This window comes from Mirounga angustirostris, unplaced genomic scaffold, assembly GCF_029215605.1.
Source record: "Mirounga angustirostris isolate CCGP_5_RB_7025 unplaced genomic scaffold, mMirAng1.0.hap1 SCAF_8, whole genome shotgun sequence".
NCBI lineage: Eukaryota > Metazoa > Chordata > Mammalia > Carnivora > Phocidae > Mirounga > Mirounga angustirostris.
This window is the reverse complement of record NW_026991716.1, coordinates 106,175,540-106,196,732: the sequence shown is the minus strand read 5'-3', so window position 1 is coordinate 106,196,732 and position 21,193 is coordinate 106,175,540. Positions and strand designations below refer to the sequence as shown.

The 21,193-nt window shown below is 35.0% G+C and overlaps 1 protein-coding gene across 16 annotated transcripts in view; it reads left to right on the top strand.

Moving 5' to 3' along the window:
- TRDN (triadin) overlaps positions 1 to 21,193 on the top strand; it is a 382,659-nt gene that overhangs the window by 282,586 nt on the left and 78,880 nt on the right. For 15 of the 16 annotated variants that reach the window (XR_008505375.2, XM_054505540.2, XM_054505539.2 and 12 more), the window contains 2 exons: positions 1,480 to 1,530; positions 6,981 to 7,031. Coding sequence is in view for 15 of the 16 variants with exons in the window: in XM_054505540.2 (XP_054361515.1) it covers positions 1,480 to 1,530; positions 6,981 to 7,031 (102 nt within the window). In the remaining variant the exon portion in view is untranslated. Of the gene's footprint in view, positions 1 to 1,479; positions 1,531 to 6,980; positions 7,032 to 8,912; positions 8,969 to 21,193 lie in introns of those variants that run through there. The other variant, XM_054505542.2, reaches the window with a different exon arrangement.

Genomic DNA, 21,193 nt, shown 5'->3' with positions numbered 1-21,193 from the left:
TCCAAATGCTTCTATTTCTTACATTTCATATCTCAACTGATGGCAGATTATCCTTGTACATGTGAAACATGTACAAACTCCAGAAGCTATCCTCAGCATTTTAAAAATCTGTTTTACATCTTACATCCAGTTATATTGTTAAATTGGCATTTCCTGACTAGTGAGATTCTACTCAACGTAGGAGCCTAAACCCAAATGGCATCTTCTCAGTGAAAACCTTCCCAATTATAAAATAGAGCTATTCATCATTTCTCTGTTATCTATAGAGCTCCACTGGAGAACTTCCCACATGCCACAATATTTTGCTATTTATTAGCTGATGGTTTCAAATGCTGTTTCTGTGTACAGACCACTCCAAAATGTAGTGGTATATTTTACACAGCCAATTTTACTGTGCTCATGATTAAGAGGGTCAGGAATTTAGGAGGGATCACCTAGGCAGTTTTTATTTGGGTATCTCATGTGATTGCAGTCAAATGTAGGCTTAGGCTGTAGCCATCTAAAGTAATCATCTGCTGGATGTCTGAGATGCTTCACTCACTTGGATGGCTAGCAGCTGTTGGCTGGAGGCTCAGCGGGAGCTATTGACTGGGCTGCGTGTATGTAGCTTTTCTAGCATGGTGGTATTAGTTGGAGTACTTAGTGGCAGTCAGGTTCCTCAGAGCTGTTGTCCCTGGAGAAGCAGGTGGAAACTGCTTGGCTTTCATGATTAGTCCAGGAAGTCACACAGCATAACTTCCATTGTATTCTGTTGGTTACAGGTGACTCACACAGCCAAACTGACAGAGGACCAGCTCAAGCCTCTCCATTATCTCTTCTGTCCTTCTAAAATGTGACTTTCTCTCCCTTTTATCTATGTCTATCTAAATCCTCTCCATTTTCAAGGTCTGCCTCAATACCACCTGCCAAACTTGTCCTGACCTCATCATTCAGCTAGGAGAGCCAGGGCCTTTGTGGTTGAGTTCAGAGAAATATCAGTTCAAATCCCAGTCCTCCTGTCTGAGCCACGTGACCTTGGAAAAGTTACTTAATCCCTTTATGTGAAAAGCAGAAGTATTAACAGGATCTACCTACCTTACAAGGTTGCCATGAACGTTGAATGGCCAAACAGTAGAGAACATTCCCTATGACAGATAGTGAATAGACAATGTTAGCTACCATTGTTATATCGTCTTTCCTAAAAGCCTATAGCATTTTATTTGTACCTTTAGTGTGTCTATCAATCTATCCAATTGTGATGATAATTCATGGGCTTATTTTGTATCTTTTGCATATTTAGTCAATGTTTTACAGGCAACTTACCAGTAGACATGTCTGTCTTGAATACCAACTCAGAACCACTCTGAGTCATTAAGCCTCAGAAAAAACAAAAACAAAAACAAAACAAAAAACATGAAGAAACTTGCAGGTTGTTTTTTGTTTTTTTTTTTTTTTCCTGTGATTCCTTGTAACTTTTTCTCCCCATGATTCCTCTTGCAGAAATTAAAAAAGAAAAATCCAGGACGACTTCTTCAGTTTTGAAGGATAAAGGTAATAGAGTCAACTTAACATAACACTAGAAATTTATTAGCAAAAATATCTGCTTCACAGATGGGTGAGCCCAAACTGCTCAGGTCACACTCATATATTTGAAAACTTGTATTTATTGACTTATCCCTCTTTCTTCCAGTTCACTATGACTTAAAAAGTGCTCTGAATACAATTTCCAAAAGAAAGGATTTTCCTTAAATAATGAAAAGAGTAAAAAACAAAGTTAGAAGGAAGTAAAACTATGGAAAGAACTTGCATCCATGTGCTCTGATTCCCTCTTTTCTATCCATTCACAAAATATATATTTAGTGCGGAATCATCTCTGGAGAAATATGGCAAAGCAAGTAACAGGGAGGAAGACTCAGGAATTGAAGTGCTCAATTGTTCCTTTCAAAGACTCTTAGTCAAGTTTGGTCTGCTTGAGTCTTGTCAGGTTCTTTGTTGCTGTAAATGAGCAAGCCATTCTTATTTAAATTTTGTGATCTCAGTCTTTGGAATGGACTGGCTTTCCTTCCTGTTTATCTGAATCCCAGGCGTTTTTTAATACTAATGTTCACATAAAACATCAATCCTTCTCAGTCTACTTCAACTTTCACTGAACCCACTTGTCTAAATTCACAAACATATATTTATAATCTAATATATATATATACACATATATGTTTTGTATTATTTAATTGAAATGCCACCTATTTAAGCATCAAGAGCTAATGTTATTCATGTTAATTTTTTATGTGGACTGATAAGTACCACATTCAATAATTACTGCCTCTAGTATACAGTAATCAGAACATGTGCTCACTAGACACCGGGAGTACAAGAAAGGCATGGTCTACGCCCTCATGGAATTTACAGTGTTAATTACATAATTAATTAAAACAGTAAGAATTATAGAAGGGATACACAGGATGCTGTAAGAGGCTGTAATCGGGGATTCTAATCGAGTCTGGGGAAGCAGAGGAGGCTTTCCTGAAGAAGTGATATTTAAATTCAAGTAAGAAGGATGAGGAATTAGCCAGGCCCAAGTGTAAGAATTGTTTGAGAGAAGAACTGAAGCAGGGCATCTGCTCTTTGCTAGGCACATTGATATCTACTTTATACAATTTGCTTCAGCAAATTGTGCTTGAAATCTCAATTGTTTTATAAACGAGGAAGCTGAGGCATAGATATATAATGTAAGCTACTCGGTATCCCATTGTGCTAAGAGGTGAAGGCAAAAATCAAAGTCAAGTCTTTCAGACACTAAAGTTCATCACAGATACTGCTTGCTCCTTAAAATAGGGTTCTTATATTTGTATTCTTCAGAGCAATTTTGCTTTGAGGGTAGAGTTCATTACCTAAGTTTGGAAAATCTATTTGACACCATTACATTGGCTCTGCATATAGAAAAATAGTCTTTGTCCCTTTGTTATTGGGGAAGTCTCCCCTTAATTCCCACAGAAGAGTTTAGTCTACTCTTTCTCCAGTGATTATCTGACTTTGAGAGAGACTCCTTCTCATTCTCTTCTCTCATTTTATCTGACAATTAACGAGAACACTGTCCTTTGCATGAGAACTAAAGGTGTCATTGAAAGATACTACCAGGAAAATCCAAATATATGTATGTCTACTTACATACACATATATGTATATGATTTGCAAACCATAATTTGCACGAGGTAAACCTTCCCCCCTTCTAATGTAGTATGAGATACACTTATTTTGGTCCACAGTTACGCCACAGGAATATTTGGACCATATATTATTGTTTGCAATAAAAGCAGCTCAAAAGAAAGGTTGGAGCTTACCTCCAAAGCTACCTTTGAGGCATTGATGATTATCAAAAATTTCAACTACTACTTAAAGACCTCACTTGTACCAAAGCTTAAACTAGTTGGAAATGGTAGTTGTAAAAATCTGTCTTGGAAAATATTATCTGGGAGATTTAAATCCACACCGACCACTAAGTAGACTCCTGTAATTTCTATTTTTGTTGTTATTGTTATTAATGCACAATTGCAGGCAATTTTCTAGTGAATACTTTTCCCTCAATGTTAAATTCTGTACTATTTGCAAGATGTTTCCACAGTCACTAGAAAATAATGTATACAAAGGTTCACTGCCTATGATTATTGATTTAGAACTATTTCAAGTGCACCTCTTTTCTTGCTCAACTGTGTTAATGCTGTCAAATGTCTTTGTTATACATTAGATATTATTTTAGAAGAAATTTATTGCCATCTTTCCTTTATTTTCTGAATATAATTTATCATTACAAAAAAAAATCAAAGAAAAAATTTGCAGTGTTACCTGTAAGATGTCAGGGACATTAAAAACCTCTGCAATAATACTGTTTTTGGAGAAGCTCTTTGAAGCCTGCTGCTGAGGTGTGGCAGAATCAGAATGAAGCAATTCCACTTGCAAAAAAGCCACTTAGTGCATTGGAGTCACTGTATTTTGTGAGTTCTTTCTATTAAGCAGCTAAAAGGTGGCCTACATTTGCCAGTCTCTCACCGATTCCACTTGCATGTACACATTAGAATCCATACTGAAGCAATGCTAGAACTCATAAAACCAGGATTATTACACAGAAATCATTAGGGGCCACATTTATTGGGAATTTGATGACCATGAGTAACTTAGGCATTTAGAGAAACATCATTAGGCTGCGTCTTGTTTTAAGAAGCTATAGAGAGGTCTAGGGATGATTGTTCCAAACAAAGAGAGTAGGGGAAAGACACATCCTTCTGGCTTTTGCTACTGGTTCAGCTACTGACTTCCCTCGGCCACTGGACTCACGTAAGTCCTGCCAACACACCTGCCAGAGCAGAGACCTGCTCGTGGGGCTTTAACCACCCAGAAACCTGACAATCCCATGAGCCACCCCTGTTATTGGTTGTCTTCCTTGTGACACCCACCCTATCTTATTGCCACTTGTTCTAACAACTGGTCTGATTTATCTGAGGATGTAAGATTCACCCATGGACTGAGGTACTACAGACCGAACCCAAACAAGGCAACAAAGGGATTCATTAATTTCTCCTCTACTGGAATGCAACAGTGGCAACCTTAGGCTCCTCTGGTATTGAAGTAATATGATGGACATTTGAATTATTTTCTAGTTTTGTGACCCAGGCCTGTGTATGTTTGGATCTAATACCAGAGGCTTCTCAGCGGAGCTTGTTTTTCCTTATATTCTGATGCTCAGGACCATGCACCTGATGATCGCCCAATTTCTGGCTTCGACAAGCTTTCTCTTGCCCATTCCCACCTGTACAAACAAAAGCTTGAGCTCAGAACGAAGGAAGTTGTCTGAGGACTTTGAAACTGATCCCCAGTGATGTATATTTCATCATGGACACTCGCCCTAGCTTATTCCTGCCTTTGTCCGGAGGCTAGTTAGGGGGATTAAAAACCTGAAACCATTTTCCTATTCCTTTGTGATTTTTTTTCTCCATCACAACCTCTTTGCTCAGATTACTTTGAGAATTCTAATTTATATCTAAGCACCTTTAAATACATTCTAGATCTTGATAATCAAGATTCATAAGCTTACCTGTAGGCTCTTGTACAAACACAAGGAAACTACTATATTTGTGAAATCGCACACAAAAAGTGCTCTCCAATGCTTTGCTCCCGACAAACAATACAGATGACTTAAAAATACCTTAATAGCTGACCCAAGCCAACAATATACCTATCCCTCCTAATATAGAAGTACAGAATTTCCATATAACACTCTCCACAGTTTTGGTCAGCTTTGATATCCTGCTCCCTTCCTAAAGGTCCAGACTGTGGACTTCCTAAATCAGATCAAAACTCCTTGAAGTCAAAAAGGACACTGAGAGGAAATGAGCTGTAGGAAAGTCCATGCAGGAGAAGATCCAGCCTGAGAGCAGAAAGTGTCTTCCCATTATCGAGCTTTGAAATAAAAATCACTTCTATTTTCTGAGAGCTTTCTCCATATTTGAGGTGATGAGTTTATGACTTTCAAATACATTATAAAATTACATCTGTTATTCTACTTCTTCCTTCTTTCTCCACCAATATCAAAGCAGTCTTGTGGGTCCTCTGCCTCAGCCTTGGATTTTATAACTACTTTAATCTCATGCAAACATATACGTTTAACTGATTTAAAACAACATGCTGTATCTTGAATTCTCAAGTTCCAAGCATACACTCCCCCACCCCACTAGGGATCTGTCCCCACCATCACTTCTCATTTCACAATACATTAATTTTTTTTTGGTTTAACCAGGAAATGCAAAAGCAATAAATTACCCCCATTAGCTTGAAAAAAGTTAATGAAGCTTCTCAGTCTGTTTATTCAATCCATGGCTCTTGATTTCATCTTCAGATGCTGAAATATAGAAAAAAAAAATAGGCCCTACTTATACTTAGCACGTTAAATGGCAATATGGACTTTTCCTTGCCACCAAATCCATTTAAAAATATTCTGCCAACATATGGATATTTAAGGCTGTAGCTTATCTACCAAGAAAATCTTGCTTTGAGGGACACAGCTTTTTCAGTAGGACTCCTAACTCCATTCATGACCCTGTCCACAGTCACCTGGATTCAGTTCTAAGTGATTGCTTGAGTGGAATATCCATTCACAAGTGCCACCATCATATGCTGCATTCCCACCCCAACCCATAAGGTGGGAATAGAACAGACGGCTGGCAGGATAGATTTTTTTTTTTCCTTTCCTTCCTTTCTCACTGCATTAAAAGCCATTTTTGTCAGCGAAGTGGACACTGAGATACAATGTTGCAGAGAAGGCAGAAAACTGGTTTATCTTTTATGTAGGCTGTGGACGAAGCATGAGGCTGTTCAAGACATCACTCATTTATATGTCTGGAACCCATGATATGATTAGAATCAATTTGTATTTGAACCTGGTAGAATAAATGAAGTTTTATTTTGTTTTAACTAAGGACCACATTTTTAAGATGTTGGGAGTTTGTGGATAAAATTGTCCTTGTATTTTATTTCAGTCTTATTCTTGAAATTAGTTTGACTTGAGTCTGATGACTAAAGCACTACATTTCCATAACAGATGCAGGGTTTTCCATTTGTTTATTTTATAAAAAATTACATAGCCTGAAAGAAATAAACTAAGCTAATGCTGATTATAACAGTTTTGGGAGACTTCTAGAAGCTGTATGTTTTTAAAAATTACAGCTAAAATAAGTTCTTATCCCCCCAAAAGCCCATTCTCTTAAATGAACAAATAGATTGTAACTCACTCAAAAATTCACATTTCTTTTAAGTGAAAATGAGCAGAGGATGGCTTGTTGTACTCTATATGTTGTTTCCCTGTCTCTGTATGATTAAAATCATTTTTGAAGGAAAACATCATGTAATTTCCACCCAGGTTCACCTTACTGATAGCTTACTGACTCCACTATATATGTGTTCTCAAATTCTTTTATGTTGGCTTCCAATAAATGCTCAATGTTTCTTTCCAGAGCCTGTTAAGGGGAAAGAAGTGAAAGTTCCAGTTTCCCTAAAGGAAAAAGGTAATATTGTATGATGAAATGTAAAAACACATTGACCTGCTTACTGCATATTCAGTTATTTGCAACAAAGTAATATATCATTTATTTTTCAGGCTTTTAAAACTATAACTTTCATATGCCCTTGTATATTTTTGAACAAAGGAGAAAGGACTATTTTCTATCATAAAATTCTAAATTGTACTATGAAACAACAAAGACAAGAGTAGCTATGTCAGAAATACCATGGAAGCTTTTTAAAATGCATATGTTATTCTGATTCCACGAGTCTGTAGTGGAAAATTGTGCATTTTATAAATATCCCAAGGTGAATCTTATAAGGAATAGCTATGGAAACCAAAGATTTAAGATAAAAATACTTAAAATTTCTCAGTGATAGCTTGCCATTCTGTTAAGTTCGGATACAATAAAACTAAACAAATTTTATAGCTAGGAGGAACTTAGAGATAAACTATAGTCCAATACCCTCATCTTATAGATAAATAAAACTGGAATAGTCAAGAAGTTTTTCAAAGTTATTGTAATTTGAAATAGAGCCAGCATAAAAATTTGATCTTCTTAATCAAGCACTATAATAATGCATCCTAGTGCATTCCCATTATACTAGGCTCAAAGTAATGTGGATTCTGACATGCTATACACCAAGTTATGTCCCCTAAAACAAAAGTAAATATGCTAAGTCCAATGTAATATATTTAGTTTCTAATTAACTCCAGTACATTCTATGGGCATGGTATCATACTCAGAATTAGCTAATATTCCTTGTTGTCAAGATAAACATAAGTGAACCAGTGAAACCATGAAGTATACCTACTATATTGAATATTAGAACCTGTTTCTACATTTACCTGAGGAGAAGGTCTACAGGAATAATTAGCCAATTAATGCACAGGGACATAGTGGTAAAAATCCCAACTTACTGGCAGTATTTTATTAAAAGGAAAGAAACTTTTGGTGAACTTGTAACACATGTGTTGGAGTTGGGAGAGTTATGGGAGAGCTGGGGGAGGGGAAAGCTGACAGAAGAATCAGTCAGAGAAATGAAGGGCGCATGGAGAGTCTTCATTAGTCAGTGTAGCAATGTATAAAAAACATACCCTTAAGTCATATTTTTCTAACTTTGCAATTAATTTTAAATTAAACAAAATTGCTATTTAATGAAACACAAGAGCACAACATGATTTTTTTCTCAGCCCATAGATGTACTTGATTTTTTTAAGAAGTATTTTAAAGCAATGTAGACTTCAAACCTATTAAGGAATTTATGTTTGACTTTAGAAATGTATTATCATATCTGAAATTTATCATCATTTATGATAGTAGTTATTTTGGTGCTATATACAACTTTATGCTATTCTGGTATAATATGAAAATTCGAATATTTTACCCTGTAAGAGAATTCTTACGTGTAATGTTAAATGTCAGTAGATAGCAAAATGTAGCTACATGTTAAAGAATGAATTAATTGTGAAGACTGACATTCCTATGGATTTACCTAAACACTACTAATTCATTTTCAAGAAACTCTAGATTTCTTCGGCATGATCTGATTGGTGATTAGAATGGACAGTTACATCACAATCTAAGTTGAAATGATTTGATGCCATTAAATAATTTAATCATTTAATGATGCTATTATTCCTTTGCCAATCTAAAACAGAAATATATAAAAAATGAGGAACAGACAAACATTGCAAATTTGCACATTTTTTATTAAGGAAGTTCAGTTCAAAAAGATTCCCCTAGAAGAAATGCATGTGGAATATATACATATGAACGAAAAATAGTTCAGGTTTCCACCAAAATCACTTGATGTGCGTTTTAGTCTTTGATCCCTGGACATATATACTTAAGAGCTTCCTTTCTTTTTTTCCCTCATTCCAGGTTTCCTTTTTTCATCGTCCTGTACCATATGGTCAGTGTAGCATGAGCCAGTTCATGGTCACAGATAATGGACCATGTGGTGGAAAATAATTTTGGAAAAGACACATATTTTTAATATTATACCCCTATTTCATGAATGCTGAATTTTTGTTATTGCACCATTTTCTTCCTGATTTTTAATGACAAGTATGTATAGACAAGGGATGGTTTGCATAAAAAGTCAATTAAATGCAGTCACCAGAACAATTATTTTATTTTATTGAAGTATAATTGACATACAATATCTTACTAGTTTCACATGTACATCATGATGATTCAATATTTTTATACATTATGAAATGATCCCCCGATAAGTCTAGTTACTGTCTGTCACCATACAAAGTTATTACAATATTATTGACCATATCTCCTATACTGTACACTACATCCCCATAACTTACTTATTTTATAACTGGAAGTTTGTATCTCTTAACCCTCTTCACCTATTTCGCTCTTCCCCCACCTCTGTTAATCAACGATTTGTTTCCTATATTTCTGTCTTGTTTTTTAGATTCCACATATAAGTGAAATTATATGGTATTTGTCTTTCTCTGACTTATTTCACTTAGCAGAGTAACTTCTAGGTCCATACATGTTGTTGAAAATGGCAAGATTTCATTCTTTTTTGTGGCTGAGTAAAGCCCATTGTTTATATATGGTTAGAGTAGGATTTGAGACAAAAAGAGAACAAATCTGAGCAGAAAAGATAAATTTCACACTGGGAAAATGTATTGCAATGCATATAATGAACAAAGCATAAAGAATCACATTACACTTTGTAAATCTACAGATTAATAAAAACAGAAGAAACACACCTGAAATGCCAAATTTGTTGACTTTTATTTATTTTAAACATAGCTAATTGAACAAACAACCAAAAACTAATTTTATAATCACTGAAACATGTGGGTAAGATTTGTAATTTTTAATCAGGACTGAATAATGTAACTTATTTCCATGATACAGTAAAAGTCAAATAATTGAAAGAGAAACGATAGCTGGAATCTATCTCAACTACATGAAGTTTTTTAATAGGATATTTATATAAACCCCATTTTAGTACTAAGATGATATATATAAAATAATTTGAGTAATCTTGGAAGATTATTGTAGTCAGAATTCAATATCATGGACTTGATAATATTTTATTTTATTTCTAAAGATTTATTTATTTATTTGAGAAAGAGAGAGAGAGCATGTGTGGAAGGGCAGAAAGGACAGAGGAAGATGGAGAGAGTCTTAAGCAGACTCCATGCTGAGCGCAGAGCTCGAGTTGGGGCTCAGTCTCACGACCCTGAGATCACGACCTGAGCTGAAACCAAGAGTCAGATGCTTAGCCGACTGTACCACCCAGGAGCCCCAACTTGATAATATTTTAGAAGGTAATAATACAATTCAAAATCACTTCAACATATTGGAAGCTAGGTTCAATAGAAATGAGTGTAAGGAATTCAATTTGGGACAAAATCAAATTGTATAGGTTTAAGAGAAAAACACTGCACAAAAGCAGCATAGAAGAATTTTGCCTTAAAGAATTCCTCAAGTGAATACGAATAAAAAATTCAGCACTAGAATTTGAAAATATGAATTATACTGCTAAGAGTGACAATAATAGTTCACATCACCATTGCTCTTTACTCTATTTCGAATGATTTTGAGCCTCATGGCCTTGTATGGTGTGTAGTTGATTAAAAATTTTCCCATTTTAAAAGTGTAAAAAAAAACAACAACCATACTTTACATGTTTACATACTCCACAAGCACTTTAGTAGATATTTTCTACTAAAATAACCAAGACAAAAATCATTACATTTTCTATTTGCTCATTCACCCTTCTGTGTTTTTAATTTTCTGATTTTTCTCCAATCCTTTCATTATCTCCTTTTGGGCTATTTTCACAAAGTGCAAAGTGATTGTCCTTATTTCAGAATATCATATTTGATTCCAAATATTCTTCATTGCACTTAAGACTTTTTTTTTTGTAGTGAGGTAGGTGCTTGGAGGGGGGCCTTAATGCTTTCTTTATGGAAGTTTCTTAGTTACAAAGAATGACCACCAGGAAGTGAGAATTCCTGTGAATCTATTTTGGAAGAACATAAAGTATTTTGTTCAAGCACAGCCCAGTGGAAGAACTGGTACATAGCAGTTGTGTTAAATCTGGTTTAGCCCTTTAGAAGAACTACTCCAGATGAACTGCCTGGTCTGAGGACATCTGTGTTTGAGGTTTCCCACTTCCCATTAACTCTTCTATAAAGATTCTTATTTTTGTGTCCAGCTGATCGGTTGTATATATTTGATCTAAACAAAACAAAATAAACAATAAGTACAACTTTGGTTTATACCAGGCAAAGTCAGAAAGTTTTAGCTTGTCCATCCATCTATCTCTTTCTCTCACTTCAGTTGCCATGTAACATGACATAATTTAACATGATATCATAAAAGTAGCTGAAAACACTGAAAACACCAATTTTCTCTTTTTGCATACTTATTTTTTTATTTATTTATTTTTAAACATTTTTTTTAAAGATTTTATTTATTTATTCATGAGAGACAGAGAGAGAGAGAGAGAGGCAGAGGGAGAAGCAGGCTCCCAAGGAGCAGGGAGACCGATGCGGGACTCGATCCCAGGACGCTGGGATCATGACCTGAGCCGAAGGCAGACGCTTAACCATCTGAGCCACCCAGGCGCCCTGCATAGTTATTTTTTATATTAGGAATTAATAATCTTCAATTTCATATTTGCATGAAAAAATACAGTTTTTAGCTACTTCCGCCTCATAAAATTTGGAGGGTAGCTTCATGTGACATTAAAGATAAGGGTCAATCATTTAATTTGATATGAAAAAGTAAAAGCTTTTCTGGTAATTAAAATTATTTAAGCATCAAATCATAGACAAAAACCAAGTGGTCAGCTACTTAATTCTAAATATTTGCTTATAAAATTAAGCTAGACTCACAATTTTGCTGTATTTTCTCTAATGATTTTCTTAAAGAAGTTTATAGATCATATTAAACAGACTCAAATATGTGGATTATATACAATAATATATTTAGAATAATAAATAAGGTTACAGTTATAGCATTTAGAAAGTAGTACTATAAAAATCCATATATTTTATCATTTATATTAATCAAAGTAATATTTCTTCAACAAATAGCCAAGTAGACGGTGAAAACAAATAAAGACTTTGATGGTAAATCTGTAAATAATTTTATTCTGCCACAACTTCTTTTAAATCATAGAAATCACTGTGGAACCAAGAATATCTTGACTAATTTTCCAAGTCATCATTTGTGATAGTCCCTCTTATTGTACTTTTTAAATTGGTGTTTAATATGTGTAAGTCCTAAGGTTGGTTTAATATTTGTTGTTGTTGCCTTAGCAAACTCTCAATAGTTGTTGCAAATTAATATTGAAATGAAAAGTAAATTTAAAGAAATGACTCCAGAATAACCCCTCACATGACCTCAAACATTAATTTTTTTGCTGATAAACTTTTCATCACTTATAATGGAATAGAAAGTAGGGGAAATATTCAGACAACTTATTTTCACCTGCATTTTTCTTTTGTGTTTTTCCTCAATTAATGACTCTTCAATATTTTTCAAAACATTTATTGAGTCCCTACTATGTTTAACAAGCTGGTTGGTTGGTTGGTTGGTTGGTTGGTGGCTTTTTTAGGCACTGTGTTTGATGCTGCAAATCTTAAATGATACAAGTCTCCAATTGCACCGAATTAACTTAAGAGGCAGACATATAGGTACAAAATAAAATCCAGATGCTGAGAATCCTTTCACAATGTGTACACATATTAAATCACCATGATGTACACTTTAAATATCTATCAATTTTATGTGTCACTTATACTGTAATAATGCTGAAATAAAAATAAAATAAAATGGAGTAAAATAAAATAAAATCCACTGGAGATAAGTAAAATAAGAATTATACCCAATGCTATAAAACTATAGAGAAAAAGCAACTTTAAAGCAAAGAATGCACATCTCATATTTAAACAGAGGTACATTGTAATATAAAATATAACAAGTGGAACATGCCTTTATATATAGTTTTTCCCTTCTGGACACTTGTCATTTTGCTCAAGAGTCAAAGAACAATATGTGTAAATGATAATATATGAACAGAACAGATTTAATTAAGAACAGAACAGTCAACTTAATAGTTTGTAAAAACTACTCTATGACATAAAGATGTCTTAAGAGGTAGCCTTTAGCTATTTTAGAGAAGTTACTAGCACTAGTCTTATGAGATGCCAGTTTTCTCATTAATCAAATTCTGCCACTATATTCTACAAATTCTATGAAATTTTAGTTACATAGGTGAATCTTATTTGTGTCTGTATGTGTTTCCCCTTTCAGTAATAAAAAATCTGATTAGAGTGATTTTTAACAAATAAGGAGTTTGTTTTGGGCAATAAGGTGACCAAGGGGAGGAAGACTAGGGTGGAAAATTGTTCAAGGAGGTTGTCAAGAATCCAGGCTTCTGGCTTCACCTTCCTTCCAACTTTGCCACCATTAGCTTGTGTCTTTGGTCTTAAGGATGGCAAGTTTGCTGCAGAACATCCAGGTATTTTACAAGTATTCTTGCCAGGAACAGGACAAAGATTCAAAACCTTTTCCTCACAAGGCTTTGTCTATTTGGGAAGGAAAGCCTATTTTAGGGAATTTTTGTCCACATCTTTCTGGCCATAACTGCTTCACAATGGCTAATCCAACTCCAAGAAAATTTGGGAATTCTTGTACTTCATTTTCCAGCCTCTGTATTAGAGGAAGGAGAGGGAAAAAGTGTGAGAATAGATGTTGAGTGAACCAGCCTACATCTGCCACAACAGGCAATATATGAATATAATTTCTTTTTAAAATATATGAACATTGTGATGAAATTAGAGTCCCCTGTGAGTACTACCAAGATTGTTCTTTAATATTTTTTCACTTGACAATATATCTTGAATTTTATCGTATTAGTATACAGAAAATACAATGGTAACTAAATATTGGATTTCAGGGGCGCCTGGGTGGCTCAGTCGTTAAGCGTCTGCCTTCGGCTCAGGTCATGATCCCAGGGTCCTGGGATCGAGCCCCACGTCGGGCTCCCTGCTCGGCAGGAAGCCTGCTTCTCCCTCTCCCATTCCCCCTGCTTGTGTTCCTGCTCTCGCTATCTCTCTCTCTCTGTCAAATAAATAAATAAAATCTTAAAAAAATAATAAAATAAAATAAATAAATAAATAAATATTGGGTTTCAGCTTTCATAGAAGTCTAACAGAAGGTGATGAATATTAAGGGGGGGAAATCACACAAATAAATGAACACCTATAAAACCGAGAGAAATCCTTTGACAGAAGGAGCACAGTACTATGAGTATTGGGCATAGAAAAATCTGACTTAGGTTGGGGAATGAAGGAATGTTTCCCAGTGGAACAACCTTTGATCCAAGGTGTGAATGATGAGTAGGAATTTTAACCAGTGAAGAAATTGAGAATAGGAGAGAGCAAGGAGTAAAGAGGTGTTTCAACACAGTCAAATTTCTTGTGAAAGAGGACAGTGTTATGGAAGTGTAGAAAGTGTTAGCAAGAGAGGCACAAAACAAAGATAAGAAATAAGCAGAATTTTGAAGACCAGGAATAGGCAAACTGTGTTTCATGGGCCAAATCTGGAACATGAGATAAGAATGCTTGTACATTTTTAAATGGTTGAAAAAAATCAAAAGAAGAATAATATTTGGGGGCACTTAAAACATGTAGGAAATTCAAATTTCAGTATCTATAAATAATATTTTATCAGAGTACAGATAGACTCATTCATTTGTGTTTTGTCTGTAGCAGTTTGTGCCCTAATAATGGAGTTGAGTAGCTACAACAGAGATCAAATGGCTTGTAAAACTAAAATATTTACCATGTGGTATTTTACAGAAAAAGTTTGCCAACTCCCGCTCTAAGCCATATTGAGGATTTTGGTATTTAGTTTAAGGGCAGTGGACGTACACAAAAGTATTTTATACATGTTTGAGTGTATAGGGGACGAGGGTTGCATTCTGTAATTGCCACTGTGGCAGTGGGTTGGAGAAGGGCAGAATGGGATTCAAGAAGACCAATTAAGATGCTACTGGTAGTATCTAGGTGAGTGCTTATGGTACCTTGACCTGGGATGGTTGCAGGTGAAATGGAGAGAAGAGGACGTTTTTGACAAATATAATATTTAATAAGATTTCTATTTTATACAACTAAATGTTTGGTGACACCACTGAGATGCAACACCAGAAAAGGATAAGCTTAGGATAAATCATAAGTCTGGCTTGCAACATGCTGAGGTTGGGGTGCTTATAGGACATCCAAGTAGAAATGTAGAGTTGGAAGCTGACTATCTGAGCATGAGGTTCAGAAAAGGAAATCAGGTTAAAGATAGACTTGTGGGGTATGTTTGCCAGTGTACGGAGTTTGAAGGCGTGGGCGTGCATGGATGAGTGATGGAAAGAGTCAAGGTGAGAAGAGTAAAGTTCTGAGTGAAGTTAGTAAAGAGTACATTTAAAACTGAATCTTGAGGAACCCAGAACATTCTTTTTAGCATGAATACAACCAGGCATCTTGAGGGCCAATACTAGTAATCTATCTGCCCTGCTTTTTATTTTCTAAAAGTTGGTATTTTATGCATTTTCAGTTGTCACTAGTTTTTAAGTCTTATTCTGAAGGTTCCAATGTAGATTCTACAAACATTACTTAAACACTGATTTATCCACATACAGACCTGCAGGGAAAAGCTTGACAGTTTGTTGAAGAGTAGATATTATATACTCTGCTTTTATGAGAAAGAATCAAAAGCAGTTGGTCTCAGAGATTTATCCCAAAGAGCACCTTTTAGAATATGTTAACTAAATGTGTGTCAGTCAGAACGTAACCAATGTTCCTAAACTGCTGCATTATCTAGTGACCACAGATAGTCTGATGTCCAATGACTGACATAAAAAGAATCAAGTTTTCTTCTGATAAGTTCTAGTTTTAATGTTATTTATTGTTCTAATTCTCTAAACTGACATTACAAGGATTTATTTTGTCTTTTGTAACTAATCATTCCTAATAAGCAAATACAACTAAGCTATATAGTTGATTCACCATTCTGAATATAAAAAGTTTTTCTAATAACATTGCAATTCACAAATACCATCTTTGCTTATATCATTGTCATCCTCTAAGAAATATTAGAGCTTCCTGTGATAATGTTTTTAAAATTTAACAGTTGACCTAGCATACTTGATTTCATAATCAGCATTAGTATTTTAAATTTTGTGTAATTTTTTTCCTGTTTTTCTTTGTGTGACTTGATTCTGATTTAATTCTTGGCATGATTTAATTCTGCTTTGAGTTATTTTAGGGAGAAAATATTATGACTATCATGTTAATAGTGAAGAAATTGATGCAAAAAGATTAAAGGATTATCTAAGGTTTCTATGCTGGATTAGCTACCTAGTATCAGACTTAAATACACCTAAAAATAATCTTACTTTCCTTTGTTCTTCAATATTGGAATAAATTAGCAAGACTTATCCTAATGTGGTATCAAAGTTGTTTTTTTCCCCATAACAATTTTTTGTGTTTGGTAGGATTGGAGAAAAGTTACAGAGAATTTGTTGATTAAAAAAAGACCAGTTAGATTCAAAAGCATAAAATGTCCATAGGTACCTTTACAAATCCATGATTACTCACTTCTTGAAGAATTTTTTAAGTGCAAATTGAACGAGTAATTGTAGCTCTGTCACTCTAAGCAGCAACTTACAGACTAATACTTTTCCTGTTGTGCCCATCACACCAAAATGCCAAGTTGATAGAATGGAAAGGGGTTATGTGTTCGTAAGAAAAGCAGTTGAGGTTGCCAGAATTTTCTCTCTTGTAATCATTGGCTTTACAAAATTAATGTATCCAAGCACTGTGAATTTTTATTTTCTCCCTCCAAAACATTAATGCACAATGATAATATATATACAACTATATGTATATGAAATATATAAATAGTTACAAAGGTAAAGTCCCAAGATTCCTTCCTTGGTATTCTTTCCATTTAAACTCTCATTAAAAGGGTCAAAGTAGCAGGAGAAAATGAATCACTGTCCTTTTGCATACCCACTTTTGTTGTCACTCCAAGCTGCCTTATGCAAATATTCTAATATGCTTCTCTCCTTGAGGGGAGGTTTTTTTTAAATGTCACAGTAAGGTTTTTTTTTTCATTTTTCCTGCATTCTTTTCTCACATAAGGTCATGCATTATTTTTACATATTCAAGTGAGATATAGGATGATCCATACTTAAACCTGTGACCTTTTATTAACTTCACTGATTATTCTCACTTCAAGTTAAAGAAAATGAATGTTAGTGCCCAGAGAAACAAGGAGGACTCTAGTTAAAGACAGACTCTCCCTTTGATAAGGAGAAACCAAAGAATGTCTACTTACTTACCTTGACTATTGATTGTTACACATCTTTCTGAACCTATTGAATGGTTTAAAGTCAACCGGCTCATTACCTAAAATATATTCAACCAGCCAACCTGCCATCTTCAAATAACATCACAGGACGCTGTTCTGACTGACTATTCTTTTTACAACTGATAGGTGCAGCCTTTTCCAATTATTCCTTACTTGTTTCAGTGTGTACTCTTCACAATGGGAAACTCCAGGAAGGAAAGAATAATGAGGCACACATAGGGAGGCATCAAAGAAAGAGAAGATAAAGGCAGAGTGACACTATCAGAAACATAGTACATTGTATTTAGCATATACAAAAGACAAAAAATCACGAAAATGAAATGATGACAGAATGAGGCAGGAAAAATGTATGCGTTGATTCTGTGCTTCAGAGAATGCCCTTTGGCTCATTTTGTATCTTTAGTGTCCACTCAGCAAACTTCCCTTGTGAGCATCAAACTCCTTGGGAATCTTGCCAGAGTAGGATTGCAGAATCAGGACTTAAGACATAAAGCATTGAGTCAGGCATTAAATGCTGGCATTACGAACTGGAGCTGTTTGAGAACTATGCCTACAGAAGTTTTTAAAGCATACCTGTTTTTTGTTGTCGACCTAATGGAAATGAGAGGTGAGAGAGAGAGACAGACACAGAGAGAATATGCGTGTGGGAGCATGTGGTTTACATGTGGGCATACGTGTTATGAAAAAAGCCTCACTCAGTAGCTGGGGACTCTAGCTTAGCTTTAAAACAACCAGTTATAAGGGCACCTGGGTAGCTCAGTTGGTTAAGCACCTTTGGCTTGGGTCATGATCCCAGGGTCTTGGGATTGAGCCCCTTGTTGGGCTCTCTGCTCAGTGGGGAGTCTGCTTCTTCCTCTCTCTCTCTCTCTTTCTCTTTCTCAAATGAATAAATAAATAAATAAAAATCTTTTTTTTATTGACATATAATGTATTATTTGTTTCAGGGGTACAGGTCTGTGATTCATCAGTCTTACACAATTCACAGCGCTTACCATAGTACCTACTCTCCCCAATGTCCATCACCCAGCCATCCCATCCCTCCCACCCCCCACCACTCCAGTAACCCTCAGTTTGTTTCCTGAGATTAAGAGTCTCTTATGGTTTGTCTCCCTCTCCGGTTTTGTCTTGTTTCATTTTCCCCTCCTTCCCCTATGATCCTCTGTCTTGTTTCTCAAATTCCTCATATCAGTAAGATCATATGATACTTGTCTTTCTCTGATTGACTTATAAATCTTTTTAAAAAATAAAATAACGAGCTATAAACTAGTTAATTCATTTACTCTGGATAATTATATCTGACCAGGGCAAATTAAATATAAAAATCTAAAGATAATGTGCAGCAGTGTTGAATGTGGGTGAGTCTGTTCAATGGGCTTTTCCACCTACCTAAGGCTTTAGTTAATGGGACAGGGATTCCACCTCATATTTTGGTCTAAACCACCTAAAACTGAAGCTTATAAATTTGATTTTCCTGGCATCTTGAAACCACATTTTTACGTTATTTTGTGTCAGTAACATTTTTTGATTGTTGGTATAATAGTCTGGGGATATTTTAGGTGCTATGTTTCCAAAGATGAGCAAGATACAATCCCCGTCCAAGAAAATCTCACAATACTTGAAAATGAGGGCTGGAAAAGAGGAAGAGTGAAGTGGTCTCCAGTGGTGCCTGAGACCAGATATATCAGATTTTTTTATCCAATCTATGGACATCTGCTATTTAGATATCAGTACCTGAGAACTCGGGAAATATTTATTAAATTATTGGGTCTAATTGTAACCACAAATACATCAGCTAATTATCATTTTCCACTTCATAAGGTGAGAAAATGAAAATTTAGTTTGATGCCTCTCATTAGGTCATTTGGTTAGTAAAAGAAGGGAATAAATTTCAAACCAAGGGATTTTTTGTCCAGTCAGTTTATGTCTGTCTGTTTTTGTCCGACTACAGTACAAAATGATCTCTGCAAGCCCTTAATTTGGATGAGATTGCATAAGTACTTGAGAATGCCATCACCTTGCACCTTGATTATGCATGGAGGATTCATCAATTTATAAACAAAAATGATACTGATTTAGAAACTCAGGCAGGAAAAATGGAAGCATAGAGAATGCATAATGTTTCAAAACCATCTGGACATGGTTAAAAAAAGAGGAAGGAAAACATCAAATAGCCCATAGGATATTGAAGTAAAGAAATGCAGACACAGATAAGATGAGAAGACATGGAGAAGATGATGCCAAGGTGTTGGTTCTCTGTGTGACATCACCCAAACTTGGAACAGTATTTTCTTTTGGAGGTCTATGAACTGAAGAAGTTCCAAGTCAAATCTAAAGGTAGTCAGTTTTTTTTTTCCTTTCTCACAATTGTGTTTACCTGGACCACAAAGTAATGTGTCCACAGCAGATGAAATCAAATGCTACCTATCAAAACAGATTGAGTGTGTGCAAAACAATTCCTCTCAAGACATGAAAAAACATGAATTCAGTGAGAGTTTTCCGAAATCCCAATTCTTGAAGCCAAGCTACTTGGAATGATAGTAGTTCTCCATCCCATCCCATAAAGCCTCATATAAAAAACAAAATGTGAAAGTGTGTGGGTGTGTGTGTGGGTGTGCTTTACATATAAATTATTTTTAAGTGATATAATGAGAACCACAGTGAAATTGTCTAAATGTGTATGTGTGTGCACTGGTAGCAGATTTTCACCAAAAAATGCAAATGATTACTCAAATGATGTGAAAATCGTGGGTTTAGAATAAATTTATGAAAGCTACCTTTTAGTTAAATATTTATTTACTTATTTATTTTTTATTATGTTACGTTAATCACCATGCATCATTAGTTTCTGATGTAGTGTTTCATGATTCATTGTTTGCATTGTTTTATTCAAAAGTATTTTTTATTTCAAATATATTTTATTGAACAGTATGGTAGAAAAATATAAGAAACATCATTTAAAATATCAATAGACTAGCATGCACTATTTGTTTTATATCTGATGCTGTTCCAAATGCTTCATGTAGTGTTCAATTTAATTTTTATAGCATCTTTTTTTTTATTATTATTGATGTAAACACTGAAGCACTGAAAGTGACTTGCTCAGGTCCCACAGGCACCTAAGGTGGATTTGGGATGCATGCCTGGCAATATGCCTTGTGTCCTTAGCCACCATGCTTTCCAGACTCCCTCAGACCAAAACCCACAAACATGTTTTACAAAAATAGATTTGGTGACTTGCTTTTAAATGTAAAACTTCCCATGCCATTGAACATGGAATACTACTCCAGGAGTATATGAGATAGCTATCAATTTTCTATCAGTGCTCAATCTATTGATTTAGTTTAACCAGCTGGATTTAGGAAACTCTTTTATACAACATGAGTTAATGACTGAAGAAAATAGAAACTTCAGTGGCTATGTAGTTTATGCCAATTATAATACTAATAACTCTGCTAGTAGTTTGTCTACATAATATAATCTAGGTAAATACAACCAACCTATAAGATGTAGAAGGTGACTTACTGTATAGTTTTTATGTATGAAATGTTTGAAAGCTTTTCATTCTATCTGTAGTAATAGCAGTTACAGCTATTTGCTTATGAGTGCTTAAGGCTCTCAAGTCAGGAAAAAATCAGTATTCAAAGACCAGTTTTGCCCCTTAGTAGGGAAAATGTACATAGACAAATTATGAAGACTCAGTATTGTCATCTCTAATGTGGATGTAATAGTGGTATTTACCTTATAGGAGA